Source organism: Gracilinanus agilis, chromosome 3 (assembly GCF_016433145.1).
Source record: "Gracilinanus agilis isolate LMUSP501 chromosome 3, AgileGrace, whole genome shotgun sequence".
Taxonomy (NCBI): Eukaryota; Metazoa; Chordata; class Mammalia; order Didelphimorphia; family Didelphidae; genus Gracilinanus; species Gracilinanus agilis.
Window position 1 is genome coordinate 116,442,623 of NC_058132.1, and position 27,218 is coordinate 116,469,840.

At 38.0% G+C, this 27,218-nt stretch overlaps 1 protein-coding gene across 2 annotated transcripts in view; it reads right to left on the minus strand.

Annotated features, from left to right (window-relative positions):
* Positions 1-11,984: 11,984 nt before the first annotated feature.
* LCP1 (lymphocyte cytosolic protein 1) overlaps positions 11,985-27,218 on the minus strand; it is a 61,913-nt gene continuing 46,679 nt past the window's right edge. For both annotated transcript variants that reach the window (XM_044668218.1, XM_044668220.1), the window contains 7 exons: positions 26,474-26,669; positions 22,934-23,012; positions 21,966-22,080; positions 19,176-19,309; positions 16,557-16,680; positions 14,782-14,906; positions 11,985-12,451 (listed from right to left, as the gene is read on the minus strand). In XM_044668218.1, the coding sequence (XP_044524153.1) occupies positions 12,319-12,451; positions 14,782-14,906; positions 16,557-16,680; positions 19,176-19,309; positions 21,966-22,080; positions 22,934-23,012; positions 26,474-26,669 (906 nt within the window). In that variant the 3' untranslated portion in view covers positions 11,985-12,318. The remainder of the gene's footprint in view (positions 12,452-14,781; positions 14,907-16,556; positions 16,681-19,175; positions 19,310-21,965; positions 22,081-22,933; positions 23,013-26,473; positions 26,670-27,218) is intronic.

Sequence of the window (27,218 nt, forward strand, 5' to 3'; positions counted from 1 at the left end):
TACAAGGCCATGAAAAACTCCGATATGACCTTATTCACAGATTGATCGTCATATATAGTAGACAATCAGAGATATACTGGAGCAGCCATAGTGACAGCCTCTGAGACCCTTTGGTACTCATCATTACCATCTACCATGTGTGCTCAAGGAGCAGAATTACTTGGTTTGATACATGCTCTGAAGCTTGCCGAAAATCATAAAGCAAACATTTTTACCGATTCTCATTATGCTTTCTCAGTCGTGCATCATTCTGCTGAAATCTGGAAAAATCGAGGCTTCATTACATCCAACAGCAAACAAATAGCATATGGGAATTTAATCAGTCAGTTGTTGGACACAATCCAATTACCAGCCCAAGTGTCAGTCATTCATTGCAAGGCTCACACCAAAATCCAAGGGCCAGTGGAATTACGGAGCAAACGTGCAGATATTACAGCCAAATACACAGCAAAGTATGGACCACTTACAATTCTGAACTTATCTTTGGTGGAGGAAGATGATCTCAAAAACACATACTCCCCAAAGGAAGTGAAGGATTGGAAGAAACATCACAGTGCATACCTTGTTAACAGAGTTTGACTGGGGGCAAATGGAAAACCTATGCTACCTAAATCCTTATATTTCACCTTTTGCAATGCACTACTGCAGAAAGGGCATTATGGAAGTCTGGGCATGGCAGATTCCATAAATAGGTTTTGGAATGCAAGGGGCATATATGAAGTTGCTATGAGAGTTTCACAAAGGTGCAAAATTTGTATGCAATTCAACCAGACAATTACAAGTCTACAGTCTGGGAGGCAAACCATTTGCTTATAATCTGAATGCTTACAAATTGATTACATCACAATGCCAAGGAGTCAAGGTTACAGATATGCTTTAGTGATAGTGGATAGATTAACTAAGTGGCCAGAAGCTTTTCCAGCGAAACGTAACACCTCAGCATTTGTTGTGAAAATCTTACTGAGAGAATTGATACCCTGATTCTCTATTCTGCTACACATTGCATCAGATTCTGGGTCTCATTTCATGAATAAAATTTTAGCTACAGTTTATGAAACCTTAGGAGTCAAATAACATCTTCACTCGATAGTTAGACCACAGCTGATTCATTGTGTGTAACTTCCCTAACCCTAAAGGCAACAAAACCTCCCAGGACTGAGTGAGGGCAGGCCCTTTCTCAGTCTCACATTCCTGTGTCCCTCCCCCACCTGAAGCTTCTCCCTAGGTGGTTGTTAGAGAAACCTTGTATCCCTCTGTCCTTTACAATCAACCCTGAAACTTAATAAACCCTGTTGTCATTTAATCAAACCTTCTCCTAAATCTTTGGTTGAATGATAAAAGAGGGATAAGGAGAGAGAAAGGAATAGTTTCTCTTTGGGTCTTGAGGGGAGCTGGAGGCATCCATCTTGGAGGAAGTGGTGATCCCTATACTTCCTCTGAGAAGTCCTTTTATTTCACAGACAGGGAAGAGCCTCAGGACTGTTCCTTTGTGAACCTGAGAAACTGACTAGAAAGCCCTCTAGTTAGTTTCAAACCATTTCTGGCTGGCCCTAACCCTTTGTCTGTAGAAGTGCCCTTCCTACCTGAAGGGTTCAGCCTATTTCCCTTCAGTGTCCTCTGTCTCAAGCCTGTGTACCCAGTCTGTATCTCCCTGCTGCAGCTGCCTGCCCAATAACTCACCCTCTCCCCTTGACACTCATTCAACTTCATCATCTTATATTACCCTAAACTCAGCCATTCCCTTACATCTCCTATTACCTCAACTTACTACCTCCACCATTGTACCCTCCTTTCCCACCTACTGACTTAGGGACCCACAAACCCCATCCACTGTGCTTTATTCCCATATTACAATATCTTAAACCACCAACAAACATAATATGCAATGGGGATAAATTAGAAGCCTTTCCAATAAGATCAGGTGTGAAACAAGGATGGCCATTATCACCTCTATTATTTAACATTGTACTAGAAACACTAGCAGTAGCAATAAGAGAAGAAAAAGAAATTGAAGGTATTAAAATAGGCAATGAGGAGACTAAGCTATCACTCTTTGCAGATGATATGATGGTCTACTTAAAAAATCCTAGAGAATCAACTAAAAAGCTAGTAGAAATAATCAACAACTTTAGCAAAGTTGCAGGATACAAAATAAATACACATAAATCATCAGCATTTCTATATATTTCCAACACATCACAGCAGCAAGAGATAGAAAGAGAAACACCATTTAAAATCACCCTAGACAATATAAAATACTTAGGAATCTATCTACCAAAACAAACACAGGAATTTTACGAACATAACTACAAAACACTTTCCAAACAATTAAAACTAGGTCTAAACAATTGTAAAAACATTGAGTGCTCATGGGTAGGACAAGCTAACATAATAAAAACGACCATTCTACCCAAATTAAATTACTTATTTAGTGCCATACCTATCAAACTACCAAAACACTTTTTTACTGAATTAGAAAAAAAACTATAACAAAGTTTATTTGGAAGAACAAAAGATCAAGAATATCAAGGGAAATAATGAAAAAAAATGTGAAGGAAGGGGGCCTAGCAGTACCAGATATTAAGCTATACTATAAAGCAGCAGTTATCAAAACAATATGGTACTGGCTAAGAGATAGAAGGGAGGATCAGTGGAATAGACTTGGGGTAAGTGACGTCAGCAAAACAGTGTATGATAAACCCAAAGAGCCCAACTTTTGGGACAAAAATCCACTATTTGACAAAAACTTCTGGGAGAATTGGAAAACAACATGGGAGAGATTAGGTTTAGATCAACATCTAACACCCTACACTAAGATAAATTCAGAATGGGTGAAAGACTTGAATATAAAGAAGGAAACTAAGTAAATTAGGTGAATACAGAATAGTATACTTGTCAGATCTCTGGGAAAGGAAAGATTTTAAAACCAAGCAAGAGTTAGAAAAAAATTAGAAAATGTAAAGTAAATAATTTTGATTATATTAAATTAAAAAGTTTTTGTATGAACAAAACCAATGCAACCAAAATCAGAAGGGAAACAACAAACCGGGAAAAAATCTTTATAACAAAAAATTTTGACAGAAGTCTAATTACTCAAATATACAAGGAGTTAAATCAATTGCATAAAAAATCAAGCCATTCCCCAATTGATAAATGGGCAAGGGACATGAATAGACAATTTTCAGATAAAGAAATCAAAAGTATCAATAAGCACATGAGAAAGTGTTCTAAATCTCTAATAATTAGAGAAATGCAAATCAAAACAACTCTGAGGTACCACCTCACACCTAGCAGATTGGCTAAAATGACAGAAGGGGAGAGTAATGAATGTTGGAGGGGATGTGGCAAAATTGGGACGTTAATGCACTGTTGGTGGAGTTGTGAATTGATCCAACCATTCTGGATGGCAATTTGGAACTATGCCCAAAGAGCAATAAAAGAATGCCTGCCTTTTGATCCAGCCATACCATTGCTGGGATTGTACCCCAAAGAAATCATAGATAAACAGACTTGTACGAAATATTTATAGCCATGCTTTTTGTGGTGGCAAAAAACTGGAAAGCAAGGGTATGCCCTTCAATTGGGGAATGGGTGAACAAATTGTGGTATATGTTGGTGATGGAACACTATTGTGCTCAAAGGAATAATAAACTGGAGGAATTCCATGTGAACTGGAAAGACCTCCAGGAATTGATGCAGAGTGAAAGGAGCAGAGCCAGAAGAACATTGTACACAGAGACTGATGCACTGTGGTAAAATCGAATGTAATAGACTTCTGTACTAGCAGCAATGCAATGACCCAAGACAATTCTGAGGGATTTATGGAAAAGAATGCTACCCACATTCAGAGGAAGAATTACAGGAGTGGAAACACAGAAGAAAAACAATTGCTTGAACACTTGGGTTGATGAGGACATGATTAGGGATGTAGACCCAAAAAGACCACACCAGTGTAACTATCAATAATATGTAAATAAGTCTTGACTGACCATACGTGTTAAAAACAATGGAAATGCAAGTTAGCTATGGGGGGGGGGAGGGGAGGGGAAAGGGAGAAGAGGAAAGGAAGGGGTGTTTGAGGGGTTGAAGGGTAAAGTAAAAACATGAATTCTGTAACCATGGAAAATTTTTCTAAAAATAAAAAAATTTCCCATTTACATGTAAAAACAAATTTCAACAAACGTTTTCTGAACTTATAAGATGAATGAAAATGGTCTCCCTCCCTCCTTCTCCCTTGCTCCCCACCTTCCAGAGATGGTAAGCAATTTGATCTGGGTTATTACATTGGTCATTTTATAAGAGAATTAAAAAAAAAAACCTCAAAATACAAATACAAATAACTAAAGTTAAAAATAGTGTGCTTTGATCTGCATTTGAACTTGAATAATTCTTTCTCTTGAGGTAGATAGCTGTCCTTGTCATAAGTCTTTCAGAATATTCCTGGATCATTGTTTTCCTGAGATGATTTGCATTATAAGTAGTTGGGAATAACACAGGTCATTTTTTTTTAAGCATTGAGAACTCTCTCCACTATAACATCTAGGATGCATGTGGAATGTTCTGCTTATGTTCTGCAAACTATAGTTTACCTCCCTGCTAACCTGCCCAAATCTTTTATTTTCTTCCTTTGAGTACACTTAAAAAACATTACCTAAACTATCATTCTTTGCACCTTTTCCAGAATCTCCAATAACTCTTACAAATTTTTTTTTCATGACTAAATGCCAACTGCATGTTTTACTAGGCAATTTGGTATGTCCCAGTTAGAGTACACGATATAGACTCCCCTTTAAAAAATAACTTTTTGTGCATGTGGCCTTTTTTTGTGTGTGTGTAAACATTTGTATAACTGTTTGTGCTTCGAAGTCAATTTAAAATGCATGAGTTATACATGCAGAGGACTGATCAGCCCACTGAACAATTAAGAACCCAGAGAGTTACTTTTCAGATGAAGACAGTAGATTTCAGGTCTTGAGTTTGCCACAGAATGATTTTCTTTGGGATTGACTTTATTATTTATTTATTTGTTTTTATTCTTTCCCTCCCCACCTCCCTCCTGCATCCCAGAGCTGAGGAGCAATTCCACTGGGTTTTACATGTGTCATTGATCAAGGCCTATTTCCATATTATTAATATTTGCAACAGAGTGATCATTTAGTCAACATCCCCAATCATAGCCCCATCAAATCATGTGATCAATCATGTGTTTTTTTCTTCTGTGTTTCTATTCCCACAGTTCTTTCTCTGGATGTGGATAGTGTTCTTTCTCAAAAGCCCTTCAGAATTGTCCTGGGTCATTGCATTGTTGCTAGTAGAGAAGTCCATTATGTTTGATTGTGCCATAATGAGTCTCTGTGTACAATGTTCTCCTGGTTCTGCTCCTTTCGCTCTGCATCAATTCCTGGAGGTCTTTCCAGTTCACATGGAATTACTCGAGTTCATTATTCCTTTTAGCACAATAGTATTATATCACCGTTACATACCACAATTTGTTCAATCATTCCCCAATTCATAGACACCCCCTTGTTTTCTAATTTTTTTTTTTTGCCATCACAAAAGTTGCAGCTATATTTTTGTACAAATATTTTTTACAAAATCTCTTTGGGAAACAAACCTAGTAGTGGTATTGCTGGATCAAAGGACAGGCAATCTTTCAAAGCCCTTTTGGGCATAATTCCAAATTGTCTTTTAGAATGGTTGGATCAATTCATAACTCCACCAGCAATGCATTAGTGTCCCAATTTTGCCACATCCCTTCCAACATTTACCACTTTCCTTTGCTGCCACATTGGCCAATCTGATAGATATGAGGTGATACATCAGCATTGTCTTAATTTGCATTTCTCTAATCAGGAGGGATTTAGAGAAATTCTGATATCTTAATAGGAAAAGGAAGAATCAAGTGTCTCATCAGAAAATTTATGCCTTCAAAGGGTATTGAGAAAAAGAAATAAGATACACAGAGGACCTGGCAATAGACTGGTTTTTGGTTTTTTTGTTTGTTCCCTGTAGGTTTCAAGGGGGAGGGGGATGAGAAAAAGCAAGGGTAAAAGAAATACTTTTAGTGTACAAAGGGAGATAAAATTAATGATTTCTCAAAATTGTGGTACATGAGCAGAAGAGTACACAAAACACAGAGTGGGCATTAGATAATCCTCAAACTTATTTGAACTGGACAAAGGAGAGTTGTGCACACACAGAGACAATTTAGTGTAAAGATACATCCAATTCATCAGAGAAGGAGTCAGGAATTTAGAGAAGGGGATGGAGAGAAGATAGTGTTGAGGAGGGTACAGTTACAAACAAAACAAAATTCAATTTTTTTAAAACCCTTAACTTCTGTTTATTGGCTCCTAAGTGGAAGAGTGGTAAGGGTGGGCAATGGGGGTCAAGTGACTTGCCCAGGGTCACACAGCTGGAAGTGTATAAGGCTGGATTTGAACCTAGGACCTCCTATCTCTAGGCCTGACTCCCAATCCACTGAGCTACCCAGCTGCCCCCCAAAATTCAATTTTTGAAGTAAAATCCTGATGGAAAGGTTAAAGGAAAAAGGAAGAGAACAGAAAAGGAAAGGAGACAAGAGGAAAGAACTGGAATGTTGGGAGCTATTAAGAGAAATTAGAATCTCAAGTAGATATTATTATCTGGACCCCCTCAAAAGATCAGTACAGACCGGTAGAGCCGTGTATTGGCTTTCTCCCTATTAGGTCAAGAAATTGGAGTGGGATATCTAAGATAAAAACCTGAGATTCCTCTTTTGATTCCTTTCATAATTCTCACCTTCCTTCAAAATGCATTATAGTCTTATTGAAAAAGCTTTGGGCTCTCAGCACTCCAGCAGGAGGGGGACTAACTCTGTTCCACTTTGACCGATAACACAGATGACTGGTATGGCCAAGGTTGAACCCTTGGCAGGGCATTTTGCCCAGAATTAAAGTAAAATAATGAGGCTCAAAAAATTTGTTTAATGCCATCAAGCTGAGAAATGCCAGGGCTTTCCAACCTAACAGAGATGTCCCAGGCTTCATTTAAAGATAACACATGTAGTTGATAGTTTAGCATAGGTTTTTTATCTACACCTGGAGGCTTCTAAGGCTTTTGTTTTGACTATAGTAAAAATCTTGCTCTCTGTAGTTGTGGGAAAGTTTCTTGGGTTTTGGGGGGAAGGGGATCTTTAATTTCCTTTATAATAAAGTGGCTACTTCAGTATTTTTTTAAGTACTATGAGCTAACAAGCTGTGCTTCCAATCTGTTTCATTCTTTGTGTCGAATGACCACCCTAAGCCATTCAGATTAGTCTCTGGTTATAGAGCAGGTTCTCTATACTGGAAACCATAAGAATGCCCATCAATTAGGAAATGGCTGGGGGAGAAATATGGCATATAAAGGTAAGTAACTGTGCTATAAAAATGGTGAAAGATAATTTCAGATTCCTGGAATAAATGTATGAATTCATGCAAAGTGAACTGAGCAGAACCAGGACAACCATTGTAAAGAAAACCCACTTTGAAATGTTTAAGAATTCAATCAAATCAATGGCCATCCATATCTCTTGATGATATGTGATGAAACATGTTGTCCATCTCCTGATAGGTGATAGATTCAAGCAAAATGTAGACATATATTTTCCATTTTTCTTTAAAATAAATTCTACCATTTTTTCTATATAACCTAAATTTCTATATAACCTGTGTTCCATCACATTACCTCCCCACTGTAAGGGAGAAAAAGGGGTTTTATGGGTTCAGTATATTAAACGGTGGTCGCCAGAGGATCGAACTATTATTAATCATCAATTAAGAATAATCTCAAATCAAAATTGACCTTTATGTAAATTTATTTACACGAGAGAAGAGAGAGAGAAAGACATTAAGAATCTATCTCACTGATTAGTCCAGGTATATCTTAACTCTCAGCCGAGGGTTTAAAGGGCCTGAAGCCCGGAGGTGAATGGAGCAAACTCCACTCACAGACTCTATAAAAGGAAGTTTCTCAATAGAAGTTCAGGAAGATTCAGTCTTCAAACTCACCATGTGGAACAGTCTTGGTCACGAGCCATCGAAGCTCCCTCAGGCCCCCTTCACCACACCAGTGGCAGCCTCACTCCCCTTCCTCTTTGGAAGGGGCCACATATATGTCACTTCCTGTGCCTTCCCTTAGCCTCCGTGTCCAATCACAATAGACACTTTCCCATAGAAAGCATAGGGAGCGGTGCGTTGATTCTGATTTGTCACTCACTCTAGCACACGTGGGTTAGGACCTCCCAGAGTTGGAAGGTTTTCTCACCTTTGTGTAGACTTAATTTAATTATCACACCACCCCCACCCCGAGAGCTATCCCATATGATAAAGAAAATATTTTCAAAAGAGGTCAAAATCCACAAACCCGATCAGTACAGCAAATACATATTCCATTTTAATATATTTATGTGTATATAATATTCCATACCTATGGACTCTTTGAGCTCCTCTCACTCCCAACTTTTGCAAAGTAGAGAGGAGGAGGGAGATAATTTTCAAATATGTCTATAGTGTGGATTTATTTTGCTTGACTATACTATATTACAAGGACTCCCCCACCCCTTTCTTTTCAGTGGGATCGAGGAGGTGGGTGGGAGAAAATGCTTGGAAATGAAAAAAAGTAAAATTGAAGTTTTTTTTTTTAATCCTTACCTTCTGTCTTAGAGTTAATATTGTGTATTGGCTCCAAGGCAGCAGAGTGGTAAGGACTAGGCAATGGGGGTCAAGTGACTTGCCCAGGGTCACACAGCTGGGAAATGTCTTGTTCTTGGGTCTTAATCCACTGAGCCACCTAGCTGCCCCCCCACTCCCTTTTTAAGGTAAGATACGCAGTTCTCTTCCTTTACAAGTTTAAGCACCAGCCTGAGATACTGTAGATCAGTGGTTCCCAAACTTTTTTGGCTTACGGCCCCCTTTCCAGAAAAAATATTACTTAGTGGCCCTGGAAATTAATTTTAAAAAATTTTAATAGCAATTCATAGGAAAGACAAATGCACCTGTGGCCATCACTGCCCCCCTGGATCACTGCAGCACCCACTAGGGGGCGGTGGCACCCACTTTGGGAATCACTGCTGTAGATCAATCTGGGCAAAAATATTTTATATTCTGGATGCCTAGCAGCCAAGTTCTCAATCATTATATAAGAGAATAGACTGGATGTGAACTTACTGATTTGGTTTTCTTTTTTTTTTTTTTAAACCCTTATATGCTATCTTAGAATCAATACTAAGTATCAGTTCCAAAGCAGAAGAGCAGTAAGGGCTAAGCAAATGGAGTTAAGTGACTTTCCCAGTCACACAGCTGCAAAGTATCTGAGGCTAGTAGATGGTAGAGAAGGGGCAGACTGCTACTGATTTCACTAGCATCCTTTTCTCTCAAAAATAGTCTGGAAAGTGTACTGGGCACTAGAAAAACAAAGGGTTCCTTCTTTTCTCCCAACTCTGGGTGAGGTTTTCCTGACTCCAGGTCTGGCACTCTATGTATTGAGCCATTTATCTGTATAATTTTCTATAATTCCCTTCTAAAATTTATTCCCATGTCTCACAGGGCCCACTCACAGAAAATTAAGCAATTAAATAAGCAACATTTATTGAGTATCAATAAAATAGTTTGCATTTGTATAGCATTTTAAGATTTGCAAAGCCCTCCACAAATATTTTATTTGGTCCCCCCCAACTACCTCATGAAGTGATGCTTTCTCTCTGTTTCAAAAATATGGAAACTGACGCTGAGAAAGTTTAAATAACTTGCTCACTATTAACACGGGTTGTCACTTCACCCTTTTTGCCTCAGTTTCCTTATCTGTCAAATGAGCTGAAGAAGAAAATGGTGACCCACTCAAGGATCTTTGCCAGGAAAACCCCAAATAGAGTCATAAAGAGTTGGACAGGACTGAAACAACTCAACAATATGTGTTGTATCCTTTAAGGATAAGCAGAACAAGCTGAATATTCTCTTCCATTTCACATCTGTAGATAATCAAAACTCCCAGAGCATACTCTCCACTTTCATTGGGTTTGGGGGTTTGTTTTCTATTTAGCTTCCTCTATCATGTGAAATTATAATCTGTTACCCTAAAAACTACAATCCCCAGTAAATCTGATTCCCAGCAAGACTGAGATCCCCAGAAAAACTATGATTCCCAGAATTCCATTCACTTCCTGTCATTAGGTGCTGATGTAGACAGGAGATAAATTGGGTGGAGTTCCTCTTCTAGCTCTTTTCTTCCTGTAGCAGCTTTGTTGGAGTGGGCCTTTTGAGCAGGTAAATTAGCTTGGGCACTTGGCTTTATTTTGTTAGTTAATTACTTTTTCATTCCTTTACTTCCAGTGATTATTAATAAATCTTATAAAATGTAAAATAAAAATAACAAAACAAAATCTCATAAAATATAAATCTTATAAAATAAAATAAATCTTGTAAATAGCTTATAAGGTTTTTAATATATTTTTAACTTAGTTATTTTATATTCATTTTGATTTTACATTCCCATGTCACAGGTTCTACCAACTGATCTTCTCTGCCCATGTTGAGAACCCTAAACCTATGTTGTCAGATCTTTTGTTTAGAAGGTCCAGGGATGAAAAAAAATTTTTTTTGAGAACTTAAGTTCCAATCTTAATCCCTTCACACTTATCAACACACACTTTGTTACTGCAAAAATTTCAAAAGACACATTTTAGAGAATGTTTTATTTGGAGATATCTCTAGCATCTTTATTTTTCATTAAGGCATTTATATTCCTCCTCAATAGAAGGAGGTTAGGAAGACAGACAATTATCTGAGGCTATAGGATAAGTACAGATTAGACTAAGGCAAAATTCAAGCCTGTGCATACAGATACAGTAGAAACATTGATTGGTGAGTCAACGTAAGGGGCCCCCAGGCTTTGGCTCATTGCCAGGGCCCCAGAGAAGGTGAAGCACATTGACTGCTTTAAACCGTGGCTTATAAGGTCCATTAAGTGATCTTAAATGGGACCTCTTGGTCTCCAGATGTTTTCAAAGGAAAATGCAGATTTTTTTCAAAGCAATGAGGAGGTGGCCTGGTGTTAGTGAGGACAGATGTGCTGCTTTTTGGCCTTTGTTTCTTCAGATTTTCTTGTTTAAGAGTAGCTGTTTGAATCCACAGGGCTTTTGTTTACCATTTTGTAAAAGTCCATTACATTGGTTATCGGACATGGGGAGGATGGATAATTCATTGGCACATATCCCCCTGGGGTATATAAGTTCCAGCAAACTACAGAACAATTAGAAATATCAGAAGTCTGAGAGCAAGCCACATTTCTCAACCATCCCACATGGCTATGATTAGGGACAGTCAAACAGCTTCAGGATCCCTAAAATCAAATGTTGGCCAAAGGAAAGAAATGAACCCTGGATTTGGTGTCTGGGTTTCGAGGCCTGGCCTTGTGCCAAACCTCAGATGAACATGACACGGAGAAGAGGAGAGAGCCGATGACTTGCCCAAGAACCGAACTTGGGAACCACTGGGCCAGGTCCTAGCGTGGGAGACCAGTGACTAATAATTTAAGCTCAACTCTGCTAGACGAGGAAAGCTCCCCCCTCTTCAAAGGAAGCCTCTAATGAATGGTAGGGATGCCTAGCAGCCGATCCAAAGGAACACCAAGGTCTAAGGAGGAGAAGAGAAGAGATACCGGGTGATGCTAATGGAAGAGGCGACTGCAGGTTCAGAATAGGGAGTGGGAATTCATGGGGTGTCAATAAAGCAGAGGCACCAGCGAGAAGCATCTAAAATAAGGTAACCGCAAAGAAAACAAAGGCTTTGCATAATAAACCAGTGGTAGACTACTATTAACAATCTTAAAAATTAATGATTTTTCTTTCTCAGTCCATCACTTTGTCTTAAAAAAAAAAACAAAAAAAAACACCCCCCAACTACTGTGTAACTGAACTTGAAACACTATACTGGGAATAACAATACTGAGGCCCGTATATTGGGCTAATGATTAAAGTGGAGCTTGTGGGGAAGGGCTGCTAGGAAATAACTTCTGGATTTTCAAAGGAAGCAGATATATTCAAGGATATAAATTATTTGCATGAGATTTAGGATTTCTTTCTTTCTTTCTTAAAGAAATGAAGCATATTTCTGTTAAACACAGGCTAGATTACTTGGCTGAACTAAATGCTGCTTAGAACCTTGCTTTAATGTTACAATCTCTTTAAACTCTGGAATGGCTTAGCCAGTCCACATGCTTCTTGGGTCTTGAAAAGGGCATCCAGTATTTGAGGCAGTCAAAATTGTGTGATTCAGCCTCCGAGGTCAACCCTATTTGGCCTTACACCTTCTTCATCCCCTTTCCCATGAGACATGCAAAAACTGTCATGACCATTTTGGGTTTCACTTCAACCAGGTCTTCTGGAAGAGCATATACTCTTGCCCCAATTTTTCGAGCCATTGAAATGGCATACCTAAAAATGAAATAAGAGATGGATTAAAAATTTAGGTGACAAAATAGGAAGAGGTCACATTATTTACAATCTTGTCCCATTATATCCTAGCTGCTGACTGAAAGATGTTGGAATGGAACTTCACATCTGGATCCATTTGGGGCCAATAGCCAGCTCCCTTCTGATACTCAGTTTAGAAGATGAGGAAAGTTTCAGATTCTGCCTCCATTTTCAACTTTCCTATATAACTTCAGGCAATTTATAGAATTTCCTGCTATTTCTAAGCAAGGACTCATGTATCCAAAGTATTGCTAAAGAAAGTCACAGACCTGCTCGAATAAAATATACTTTACTATAACTTGCCAATCTTTGTTGACTTCCTAGCATGTTCCTCACAATGACCATCCCAGAATGAGATGAGACCTTAGAGGTCATCTACTTTCACCCTTTCATTTCACAGTTAAGGAAACTGAGGCTCTGAGAGGAGAAGAAGAAGAGAAGAGACAAACTTAAATCTAGGGGCAGCTAGGTGGCTCAGTGGATAGATACCCAGATTGGAGACAGGATCCAAATCAGGCCTCAGACATTTCCTAGCTGTGTGACCCTGGCCAAGTCACATACCCCCAATTACCTAGCCCTTCCCATTCTTCTGCCTTGGAACCAACTTAGTATTGATTCTAAAAGAGAAAGTAAGGGTTAAAAAAAAATCAATCCAAAAACTTAAACCCAGAATTTTGAACTCCAAATCCAGTATTGTTAGTTTCATATTCTGTTGGATCCCTCTGCTTGGAATAAATAGTAATAATGAACTGTATTAAGGTGATTACAGGAAGGAGGACAGATTCATGAGATGTTGCAGTGGCAAAATTATGAAACTGGTATTGTGTTTTTTCTGTTACATGAAAGATCTATTTATAACATTGCTTCTAGAGGGAAATATATTCTAAATTTTAATTAATAAATTTAATTTAAATATGTTTAAAATTTTAATTAACAATAACACATCTTTCTCCTGGCTCCTAGGCATTATCTTGGGTTAGATCAGGAGGGTTGGTGTAAACAGTGCTTGGGTACCCATAACTTTAACTCTACACTTATTTGAGAAGGAATATATATATATATAAAACCCTTACCCCCTTCCATCTTGGAGTTAGTGATGTGTATTGTCTCCAAGGCAGAAGAGTGGTAAGGGTAGGTAATGGGGGTTAAGTGACTTGCCCAGGGTCACACAACTGGGAAGTGTCTGAGACCAGATTTGAACCTAGGACCTCCCGTCTCTAGGCCTGGCTCTCAATCCACTGAGCCACCCAATTGCCCCTGAGAAGGAATATTTCTAAGGGTAGATACTTCTAAGTTCTCTAAGTCACCCATTTTTCAGGTGATCTGAATTTGTAAATAAAAGATGGAAGTCTCCCCCCTAAGTGGCATAAGGATGGAACTTGGATATAGGTTTTCCCACTGACTAGCTCCCATGTGGGAGGTCATATGAGGATGGTATTTGATTTATTGAAACTCTTTCAAAAGAGTTGCTGTGAGTGATGATTCTAAAACGAGTTTTATGAAATTATAGATTAAACTGAGAGGAATCATGGCATCATGGATAGATAACTGACACTGGTGTCAGCAAGACAAGACTTCAAGTCCCACTTCCCAAATAATGTGATTCTGGGTAAGTCACATAACCTCCCAGCAGCCACAATAACTTACTCTTTTCTCCATCCCTCTGCTTCCCCCCTCCTCTTCTCTCTCCCCTTTTTTCTTTCTCCCCCTTGTCTCTCCTCTTTTCTCCCTCTCTCCTTTTCTTCCTTCCTTCCTTTGTTCCTTCGTTCATTCGTTCCTTCCTCTCTCCATTTCTCTTATTCTCTCTCTCTCTCTCTCTCTCTCTCTCTCTCTCTCTCTCTCTCTCTCTCTGTGTGTGTGTGTGTGTGTATGTTTCTCTTTTTCTTTCTTTCTTACTTTCTGTCTTATAATCCATACTGAATATAAGTTCCAAGGCAGAAGAGCAGTAAGGGCTAAATCATGGGGATTAAGTGACTTGCCCAGAGTCACATAGTTAGGAAGTGTCTGAGGCCAGATTTGAACTCAAGATCTCTCATCTTTAGACTGGTTCTCTATCCACAGAGCCACCTTATTGCTCATCCAACAACGTTCTAAGAATATAAATAAAAAAACAGTTGACGATCCACATTTTCAGAAGGAATTTCCTCATCTAGAAACTCTCAAAATGGATGAAATCACAGGTTAAAAAAAATACTGAAGTGCCAACTGGAAGAAAATTTGGGCTGACTTTTTCTTCTCTGGTTCCTCTCCCCACCCCACCCCCCCACCCCCCCAAAATCTTTTTTTCATACTTGGCATTATTAAGTTTTTCTTCATCATTTAGGTCATCTGTTTTCAAAAGATCATATTTAATGGATCCTGCTTGAATGGCATCAATGAGATCCAAAACAGGCATACTTGTGCTGATCTTAGGGTCCTATAGAGAAAGAGGGAAAAAACAAAACAAAAACATCTATAGTCACTTCTACTCTTTTTGACAGAATTTCCATTGGTCACAAGAAGAATGGGTCATTCTTTCCAGTCATATGTTTATGATCTCTATGCAGTTTAGTTCAAGGCTTTAGCAGAATTTTATTCCTTCTTTAAATGAGCTACTGCAGAATGATTCAGGATAATCTGTCTGTCTTTAGGTATATATATTTTTCTCAGTATCACAGGTGATCCAGAAATCCCCGAGACAGAGAAAACATTTAATGACTAAAATCAAGTCAATCCTCTTACCTTTGCTTTGACCATTATTTAGAGTATCACAGTGAATTGATTTACTGGAGTTTCTAAGCAGCTAATTGGCTATATTTGAATTTTGCCCTAATTCTTAAATTTGATCTATTAGTAGAGATGCCTAACAAGCAGTGTAAAGGCCATCCACAAGAGGGAGCAAGAGACTGCCTGGTTACATCAAGAGATGCTTAGGAGGTGGAGCAGTAGTAATGGGAAAAATACTAGATTTTTAAATTGGAATCCTAGCTTTGAGTCTTGGATCAACCATACACTAGTTATGTGATCTAAGGAAAATTATCTACCCTTTCTGAGGCTCAACTTTCTCAAATGAAAAATGGGCGTAAGAATACTTTTGTTTCAGTTATATCTGACTCTCTGTGACCTCATTTTGGGGTTTTCTTGGCAAAGATACTGGAATAGTTTTGCCATTTCCCTCTTTGGCTCATTTTTACAGACGGGGAATTGAAGCAAATAGGGTTAAATGACTCACCTAGGATCACTCTGAAAGAGCTTTTTATTCTAGACTTATTTGTGAGTAGGAAAATAGTCAACATATCACAAGTTTGAGTTTTATTTTTATATTTTTTACATTTTATATATATATATATATTTATATATTTACATTTTCTATATATGTGAGAGACATAGGCTACTTGAGAACTAATTTATAAAAGAAGAGGTAAGAAATTTAATAAAATATAATGCCCATTAATAAAATAGGCTTGGTTGTTGTAAAACAAAACCAAAAAACAAGCAAAACACTGACATAGGGAACTTTAGGTATTAGAAAACTCACCATAGTAAGAAAAGTGTTAAAACACATATCAGAAAAAAATAAAAAAATTAAATTAAATTAAATAAAAACACACATCAGGTCATTGAAGCTTGTCCAATTTTCTGTTACCCCATTTGGAGTTTTCTTGGCAAAGATAACGGAACAGTAACAGCTAGTAAGTCTCTGAGGTCACATTTGAACTCAGGTCTTCCTGTCTCCGGAATGGGCACTCTATATACTGTGCCACCTAGCTGCCCCTTTTTTTTTTTTTAATGCCACAGTATTCCAGGTTCTTTAATAAAGGTATTAACAAATATAGTGATATGTAGAAAAAAGCAGCAGAATTCCCAAAAAGGACATAATAAAGTTGGTCAATGTCCATGGCATATTATAAGTGTCATAATAATAATTGGCCATTCCAACACTAGGCTATTTCAAAGTCAACAAGAGAAGGTTTCAATATTTAACAAGCATAAAAGGCTATTTTACAACCCAGTGAGAAACCAGTAAACCTCAACATTTGGAATTAGAACAGGCCTTTAACAAGCAAGATGAGACTAAGAATTTTACCTTGAAACTAGAAATAGATGAGTTCTTCTCAGCTTCTTTCAACGTTTCATTCACCCAATTGACAATAATATCATCATAGACTTTCTGTCCTCCACCAATATCTTCAAGAATGCTCAGTGTATACCTGTCCCCCAAAAAGAAGCATGCCTTTTAAGGAAAGTATGTTATCACATAAGAATTCCATACATTAATAAGTAGCAATGGTAACGATAGTATTTTTTTCCTCAAAATAATGTATTATAATAACAATTGTTGCTATACAGTCATTTCTGTCATGTCTGACTCTTCATGACTCCATTTGGGGTATTCTTGGCAAAGATATTAGAGTGGTTTGTCATTTCTTTCTCCAGTTCATTTTACAGATAAGAAAACTGAGGCAAACATGGTTAAGTGACTATAATAACAACAATCTACATTATGGCCCAGGAGTATACAAAATACTTTCACCTTCATTATTTCATTTTATATTTACAAGTGGCATTACTATAGAGAGAATCTTAATTATACTCTTTCTGGCTAATTCTCAGAGGAATAAAGTCATATGGGAGGCAACAGAATCACAATGGAACATTATTGTTTCCTAAGATAATTTTAATTAAAAGTTTGATTATTATTATGTCATACAGTGCAAATTCCTTGGCTTCCCATCATCTCCCTGGGAAAAGAAAAGGAGAGTAGGGAGACAGGAGAAGAAAGCATAGGAAGAAAAAGAAAGAATTCAGAGGAAGGAAGAGAGAATTGAATGAGAACATTACAATCAGAAATGTTTATTTTATGTGAAAGCAATAAATCCAAAATATGGCCAGTGACAAGAACAAAAATATGACTAATGGCTAAAAGATCAGGATTACCAAAATAATTGGGGGTGGGGGAGAGGGCAAATTAAATAGTGTTACCCTAAAGGAGAAGAAAAATTAGTACTAAAACATTCTCTAAAGTAAAAGAGTTTCAAAAGGAAAATGCTATAATCTCTGGGCCAACTATAATCACTGTGGCTCCGTGGATAGAGTGCTGGACCTGGAATCAAGAAGAGTCATTTTCCTTGACTTAAATCTGGCCTCAGATACTTACTAGCTGTGTGACCTTGGGTAAACCACTTAACTCTGTTTGCCTCAGTTTCCTCATATGTCAAATGAGTTGGAGAAGTTGAAATGGCAAGCCACTCCAGTGTCTTTGCTAAGAAAAACCCAAAATAGGGTCATGAAGAGCTGGGTATAACTGAAATGACTGATCAATAACAACAAGAATCTTTGGGACCAGAGATCTGTACCAAGAATAAACAATACACTTTTACATGCTGTTAAAAAACAACTAGGTTTAGCAAGTCACTTAACCCCAATTTGCCTAGCCCTTACCACTCTTGTTTTGAACCAATACTTAGTATTGATTCTAGAGCAGAAGGTATGAGTTAAAAAAGCAAACAAACAACTATGCTTATTCAGAAGTAATGATATTTCTTGAATTGAATGAGTAATTCAATACAGATTCCTGAAAATTCCATGGAAAACAAAGAATAAGCCCAACAGTAGCCTATAGAAAATAAGTTGCTTTCCTAAAAGGAAATGAGTTCAGAAAAAAGCAAATAGTCAAGTCAATTAATAATAATAAGACATTTAAAAGTTTGGAAATCACTTTTAAAACATTATTTCATTTGGTCCTTGAAATCACACTGGGAGATAGAAGCTATTATTACCTCCACTTTAAAGATGAGGAAACTGAGGCAAACACATTAAGTGACTTGTACACAACTATAAAATACCTGAGCCAGATTTTAATTCAAGTCCTCCCAGCACCAGTTCTGGTGCACTCTCCACTCAGGAATAACCACTTCTGAGAGAAAATTTCCTGGATAGACTAACTATGCTTTAAACTTTAATGCATATATAAAAGGTTTTTAGAGCTAGATTTACAGTGTGAGGATGTCAACTTGAAACTATTATTTTTCTTGTGATTCACTCTTGTCTTGAATCACCTCATTAAATGGGTTCAGAGGAGAGAAATCTGAGGGCACGGGTGGACTATATCAGTTTCGCTGTCTAAGCTAGAAATAGGCTTAATTGAAAATAATGCTAAATTAATAAAAATTGTCTCCAATATGCCTTATGCCTAAAATGTAGAGAAATAGTGTGTGTTTGTGTGTGTACACATATACACACATATATATTAGTTTTGTGACCCCAGGGAAGGCACTTAATCCTGTTTGCTTCAGTTTCCCCTTATATAAGATGAGCTGGAGAAGGAAATGGCAAACCATTACAGTATCTTGACCAGGAAAATTCCAAACGGGGTCACTTATCCTTAGACATAGCTGTATAAAAACAGCAGCAAAGTCTCAAGGCTATATAAATGATGGGGTTGAACTCAGTGGTTTCTGAAGTCTCTTCCAACCCTAGATCTATGATCCTATTTAGATTTGGCTCTCAAAGGCACCTAGTGATGTTTTACATGACTGAAAATGGAATCCTTTTGCCCAGTTTGGCCTCCCAGTTAGGCTAAATCATATTCTTAGTTGTTGAAATTATTTAGATCTAAAAAACATGGTGATGTGTCTGTTCTTTAGGTAGGCAACTTATCCAATAATAATAATAATAATAATAATAACAATAATAATAATAATACCTTCTCATTATCTGCCATATTAAGGCCAGCGTCAACGTGCGGTTTCCTTCATTGAGGTCCTGCCCAGCAATGCCAACAAGAGAAAACTTGGCTTGATTCTTCCCCAGTTCCACGGCATAGTTACAGTTCTCAAGCTGTTAATGATCAAGCAGGAAAATGATTCATTATCATCTTCATATTTATTATCATTTTTCAACCATCATGGTCTGATTTAGTTCTAAGACAAGTGGCAAGTGTGTTATTGGGAATTTGGGGGCCCTTGAACTATATTTTCCATGAGCCCCCTGGCTTCCTGTCCTTACACAATGACTTAGACAGGGGGGCTGGGATTGGACTTCCTCTTTGCTTCTGATCCAGCAGCATGGCAAGGCAAGGGAGTGCCTTTTAAACTGACTAAGCCAGAGAGGCATCATTTTCTATTGGCTACTAATAAATCTTTAAAAACCCATAATAATTTTAAAGTTATCCTTTTTTATATTAATTTTATTTCTTACATTGATGGCGAGCAGAAGTTTTGGAAAAGGAACTCTCAATTTCTTAAAGATAGCCTAAATAAATTTAGTGAAAGCCATGCTGTTGCTGACAGCTCCAGCTGCTATTTTTGCCTGATCTTCCCAATCCTTCACTGGCCCACTGCCCATCTGAGCTCCTTGAAAGCCAAGTTCAAAGGGCAAAAACCCCTTCATAGGAAGGTACCATCATATTTTAAAAATAGTTCTTTGCGGCATTTCCTGTGTTCAGCCTCCAGTTCCACATGGGCAAATGGCAGCCTCAACCTTGTTTCAGACTGCCCAGGAGGCAGTCACTTGTTTTTGATTTGTCACTCACTAGCACACATGGGTCATAGACTTTCCCCTTACCACTTAATTCTAAATTGGGTGGGGTGACATTCCTGGTGGCTAAAGTCTAAAGAATGAATAGGAGTGAGCTAATCCCATCTTCACACCAGGGCTTGGCAATGGAGGTTTGGTGATTTGCCCAGCATCACACAGCTAGGAAGTATCTGAGGCCACATTTGAACCCAGGTCCTCCAGAGTCCAAGACTGATGCTCTATCCATAGTGCTACCTAGCTGCCTTCCTCACCTTCATATTAGATGGCCATTATAAAGCACGTGGAACAGGGGCAGCTTGGTGGCTCGACAGAAAGAGAGCTAGGTCTAGAGACTTGAGTTCAAATCTGGTCTCAGATACTTTCCAGCTGCGTGACCTTGGGTGAATCACTTACCCCCCAATGCCTAACCCTAACTACTCTTTTACCTTAGAACCAATATATAGTAATGATTCTAAGATGGAAGGTGAGGGTTTTTAAAATAAATAACTAAAGAGGAATATAATACTTTTTTCAAGGCAAAAACCTTCATTTTTCTCTTCCTCTGTACTCTCCCCTAGATAGAACAAAGGTTAAAAAGGAGCCTAAGATCAACATTTGCTATGATTTTTCTTTAGTTTGAACCTGTGATGTCAAAGGTGTGAAAAACTCTTCCTTGATGCAGGTGGAAACTCCTCTCCAAATAATGAACTTGGAGGACTGTTTGAGGCATTCAGATGTTAAGTGACTTGGCCATTATCACCTGGGGTTGTGTCAGAGGCAAGATTTGAACCTAAGTCTTCTTGACTCTGAGTTAGATTCTTTATCTACTATGCCATGTTGTGCCTATCTATTATAAGCCAAGAGGGGATAATTTGTGTTCAAATGAGCAGAAAATTATTATTTTCAAAGCTGTTTTTATATTTCTTGGACTAAGGCGTGAGTATGATAAGCATTTCCTCTATGAATCTGATTCTATGGTGGAATAGTAACGAACATTTAAAATACAACTCGTGTCAAGGATCTTTCATATTTTCTTCCATTCATGGTACATCTGAACTGCAAAACCATAGCATGAGTATTAATGCCACCTTCTGTCTTGATATGATATAGATTCAGCCTTAATTAATTGTTCAATGGATCTCTTGAATGATTTAGTAATTGGCAGTTCACGTGAAAATTTGAATTCCTCATTTAGACCCATATCTGGTTGAAAAACCTACCTGAGGCTACACACTATACATTATGGAACTTTGGAGCCTAGATGTTATTCTGGAAATAATCTGTAGCTCTCTCTTTTTTAAAGATATTTTCCCAATTATACGTAATAACAATTTTCAACCTACCTTTTCGGGAACTATAAGATCCAAATTTCTCTTTCCTTTCCTCCTCCCATCTCAGAGAAGGTAAGCAAATTGATCTGGGTTATACATATATTATCATGCAGAATATACTTCCACATTAGTCATTGTTGAAAAGAATACTCATATAAAACCAAAATCCCCAAATAGGAACACAAATAAACGAATGTGAAAAATACGCTTTGATCTGCATTCCAACTCCAATAGTTCTGTAGCAACTTTTATACTGCAGTGTTCCCACAGTGTTGACACTAGATCTGTTCTCTGCCCAAGTTATCTTTTTTCTTTTTTTTAAATCCCATTATCTGGCACAAAGAATCGCTTTGGAAAGTTATCTGAGAGGGAAGACCTGGACAAGGGCTATAGGAACTGTAGGAGTATGGCACCACTAACCTTAATCTCAACCAGAATTTTCCCATTTCCACAGTTTCACATTAGAGGTCCTTCTCTAAAATAGCAGGGTCTCTTTAAGAAAATGCTGCCCTAGTTTCTGATCTCTGTGTCCTTGTGTAAACGTTACTCATTAGAGCTTGGCCTCCTGATAAAGTATTCATATAGTGCTCCTCAGCAAGGTCATTCCTTTACAACTCTACCATGATCTGGTGATGGTATCCGCCTACCTTCTTCATATTACCCCCCAGTTTAGGATATGGCGGCTTATTCACTCGATTCCAGTCAACAGGTACTTTAATCTTTTCATAGAGCTGGAAGATGACCAGGGAGTCTGACAAATCACTAAGAGAAGAAAAAAAATGGAGCTCTTGTTAACCAAATGGGACCATCACTATAACTATGCTTGTGCAGCATTTTTAGGCTAAAAAGCATTTTCTCATTTATCTCATATAAATCTCACATAAGCAGCACATATTTTACAGAACAAAACACCCATTTTCCTCATGAGGAAGCACATAGAAACCTAACTTGTAGATTGCCTTTTTTAAGATAGATTTCCTAAGAATGAGTGAACCAGGCTCTATTATACACTGTACTGCTGTACTACTGAGTATTATTTTTTCCCACAGAAAGGAGAGGAAGAAAAAGTATGGAAGAAAAACAAGAAGAAATATGATATATCTCCTAGGAGCTTTGGTTGCAAATTGACAGTAGACTAATAGTGGGATGTGATCTGACTCCAAATTCAGTCCTCTTTTCACTACAACCAATGGGTTGGAACAATCCAGTTATAGACAGACCCAAAAGAGGATATATGGAAAGTATTCTACACTGGCTTTACTACTTGAACTACTAGAGTTGAATACTAAAAGATCCCCTTTTTGCACTGAAATCTAAACAGCTCAATTTTCTACAGAATTCTAAGATTTTTCTTCTTTACACCAGCCCCAACAGATCCATGAATCCAAAAATTCTGATACTATCCTGTTGATCTGAGGATGTCTGTCTTCAGAAAATGAGTTGAATATGGCCATGCTCTTCACGTATGTGCTTTTATTCCAGAGGAGTAAAATAAACAGACAAAAAGCTGAATTTTTCAGAAACAAATGGCCTTTGTGGTTCAAGGCAGGGAAAGCCATGCTTGGAGATAACTCTTTTTTAGATGTCTCTAGATCAAGCTTCCATGCCTCCTTACCTGTACAAATGATTGACCCGAGGACTCACACCCAAGGAATTCATCCAGTTCCTAAATGTGCGCTCCTCCCTCGTCTCACCTAAAACAACAGAGGACAACCAGTTATTAAGCAGATGTGCAGAAGACATGTTATCCTTACAATCACAATTGACTGTATTTTAAACTGCAAGTGGAATGAGAGAGCAGCTGACAAGGGGGACTAACTGGGATGAATCTTGATTCCAGCTGCTATCCTTCACCAATTCCATTTAGTGAAATCTTTCTTCCACCCCCACCAATCCATGTGCCCAACACAGTGCCGGGCATAATGAAGAACACAAAAGACACCACAGTCCTTGCACTCAAGGACTAGTGGTCTAATCAGAGAGATAAGATGGCCACACAAAAAGAGAAAACAATATAAGACAGAATATAATTACTAAGTGACCAAATGTGTGAGACAGATAGCAAGTGCTATGGGAGGTGATAAAGGGAAGAGATAGGGAGGGAAAGACTTCATCAAAGAATATGCTTGAGTAAGGATTTGAATTACTCACGAGATCTGATAGGGTTTTGGTTTTTTATTTTGGTGGAGGGAGAGGTGGGTCCAGAAGGTAGAGAGGGGAAGAGTATGAAGAAAGGCAGGACAATGGAAATAAATAGTATCTGCTAAGGGATACTGGTGAGATCTAGTGAAAACCTGTTGTATGTAGGTAAGATCCTATGTTTAGATGGAGAGGGCTGGCCTGACTAGAAAAGGGGAAGTGTTATAAGGTGATGAGCTTGGACTTCACACATCAGGCAATAGACTACCATCTTAAGTTCCTGTTGTTGGTACTTCACTTTTCAAAGATCAATGACATCAGGACTTGCCCATGACCTGGATTTAAGTGAGGTAGGGATCCAAAGCTTTCCTAAGCAGAAGTAGATGGTGCAGTGGATAGAGCTCTGGGCCTCATGAAGACATGAGTTCAAATCTGGCCTCAGACACTTATTAGTTATGTGACCCTGGGCAAGTCATTCTACCCTCTTTGTCTTAGTTTTCTCATCTGTAAAATGAATTGGAGAAGGAAATGGGAAACCACTCTAGTAACTTTGCCAAGAAAACCCTAAATGGGGTCACGAAGAGCCAAATGCAACTGAAACAATTGGCCCACAAAAAGTTAGCAAAAGACATGAGTGAAAACAACTTTTTAGGGAAATGTTGAGTCTAGAAGTATTGTAGAAGATAAACTCAAAGTGGGGAGACACTAGGGATAAGGGTACCATACCAGTCCAGAGGTTACTGCAATTATCCATCTTCAAAGTGACTGAGGACTAGATTAGGGTATACTAGAAGAGTAATGGTGATGAAAAAACAAGAGGAGGATCATTTTGAATGATCTTCAAATAATCTTCATCATAATCAAAAGGGCATTATGACATATTGAGTAAATAGATAAAGGGGGAAAGGAATCAAAAGAGGTTCCAAGGTATTGAGGCTGAGTGACTAGGAGAAGTGGCCATTGACAGCAATGGTGAATTTGCAAGGAGAAGATAGTTTTATGGGCTGTATGATAATTCACTTTGGGAAATTTTGAGTATCTGCGGATGATGGACTAACCAGGTAGAAGTGGCTTACAAAGAAATGTGTGACTGAGGGTCTAATAATTCTGTGGAATCTTAAAATAGCTCTTTATTTTGCTCAGCAGGATACAAATGAAATTGTTTCAGAATAGAGATTGAAAATATATGATTATGTGCTATAACAGTGATGGCGAACCTATGACATGGGTGCCCAAGATGACATGCAGAGCACTCTCTGTAAGCACACAGCCCCTCACCCATAACCCCTCAGAGTTCTTTACTAGAAAGGCAGAGGGACTTGGATGGAGCTGTTATCTTCCCCCTCTCTCCACTGTGCCTGACAATATTTTTTCAAATCACCTGCCCCTTTGCCCAACAGTCCAGTGGGAATGCTTCCTCCTCCCCTGTGTGGGGTAAGGAGTGGGGCATGGTACTTGGTCTGGGGAGTGGGGCCCGGCACTCTGTCTCTAAAAGGTTTGCCATCAGTGTGCCATAAGATATTAGAACAAAGGATCACTCACAAAGAACAAACTGTCTCCAGAGGTTTTCTGCTTTTGTAGATCAATAGCAATGCTCAGAAACTTCCTATATTCATTTGAATTTTTTTTTCTACCTGATCGGTGGCATCAACTCACAATAGATGAAAATATCACTTAATTTTATTCATGTGGGATTTATGGTCAAAGAAACTGAATTTGGAGTTGACTTACTAATTGCAATATTGGACAAAACACTAACCTCTTTGGGTCTCAGTTTCATCAATAAAATGAAAGGTTTGGATTAAGTCACCTGTGGAGTTTCAAACATATCATATGGTCCTATAATCTATTAGAATACTAGATCTTCCTAGCTGGGTGACCCTGGGCAAGTCACTGAACCCTGTTGCCTAACCCTTAATACTCTTCTGCCTTAAAAAAATACAAAGGATTGATTCTAAGATGGAAGGTAAAGTTTTTTTTTTCAAAAAAGAATACTAGAGAACACATACTTGAGATATACATACTAGAAAAGCTTTTTTGTCCTTCTGAAAGCATACTATCCTATCAATCTTCCAAGTCTCCCTTTTAGAGATTTCATTATGATTCACTTGCCTCACATAACATTTTTATAACTAAAAATACTCAAGAGTATAGTCAGTATAAACTGTTGCTGAATAGTTTCAGTCCTGCCTGACTCTTCATGTCCCCATTTGGAGTTTTCTTAGCAAAGATACTACAATGGTTTGCCATTTCCTTCTCCAGCTCATTTTACAGATGAGGATCTGAGATGACAGGGTAAAGTGACTTGCCCAGGGTCACACAATTACTAAATTACTAAATAAATAAAAATAAAATAAAGTCTGAGTCTGGATTTGAACTCGGACCTCCCTAATTCCAGGTCTGCTGTATTACTTACCTGCCCCTTCTAGTTTCTATTTAGGTGAGTGGCTAAAACATCTTGCCCCAGGCAGGCAGCTGGGTGTTCAGTGGAAAGAGAATCAGGCCTGGATATGGGAGGTCTTGGGTTCAAAACTGGATTCAGGTATTTCCTAGTTGTGTAATGTTGAGCAAATCAGCACCGAAATCCAGTCTTTAATGCCCTTCTCCCTTGAAGGTCATACTTAGAAAGCAAGGCTTTAAAAAATCATCTTGCCCTAAGAAACTCACATTAAGTCCATTAAACATTTTTGTTTTTAAAAAAACAATGCAAACACTTACTTTATCTGATAATAAGATGAGCATTGACTTTCTGAAAGCATTTAATCTTGATATAACTCCTAAAGCCTAAAGATAATGGGATGGGATATAATAGTACTTGATTATTCCTTCTTGGCTATAATTGACCCATTTTATCTGTTTATTCTCTTCTTCTTTATAGCAAGAAACTGAGTGACTCATTTGAAAATGCACACCAATGTGTCTTTATATGTGTGTAATCAAGCTTTGAATTACAATCTGAACAGCTATCATATGTGTTTTGATTCTTCCTAATCTTGATGCAACCTGTTATAGTTACCTTCAAGAGATCCCCAATCAATTTCTTGATTCTCTGGTTTGTGTAGGGCAGGGTATCTATTAAAAAGATTGGCAATAAAAGCCAAGTTCAACTTTGGGTTCCCGCGGACAACATCTGTGGCGGTGACAAACTGCCGGCATCCCAGTCTTTCTGCTTGTTGCAACATACACTCTGCCCTCTGGATGTCATCCTTCTCCTGCATCAATGTAGACAGATCTCAAGTCTTGGTCAAAGTAGTATAAGGCTTGAAGTATATAGGCATAATATAAAAGTTAACACTAGGTTTACTTAGAGCTTTAGTATTTTCCCATGGTGGGTACTGCAAAGTATCAGCATTTTATTTATAACTTTTATCTGCCTGAAATCAATATGCAGGATATAAACCAAAAAGAAATCTTAAAAGCTGACCTTGAGAACTGGAATTGCATCTAGAAGAATTATAGAGTAATTGACCTTTAAAAAAACCCAAGACCAGACAGATCTCCCAAGATAATTCCCAAGTTCTTACAGTAAGGCAAATCAGATATTTTTTAAAGGAGGCCTCTTTACTTAATTTTGGACAGAATGTAAAATTAAGAAAAATATAAATTATAATTATATGTAATTATAATATACACATTTATATATTGATAAACTGGGAAAAAACAGAACTATTAAATAATCAGAAAAACCACACTTTAATTAAGGAGGGGGGTTCAGTGCTTTCCTCAAGGCCTCCACACAGAGCCCTGAGACTCTGGGTTGC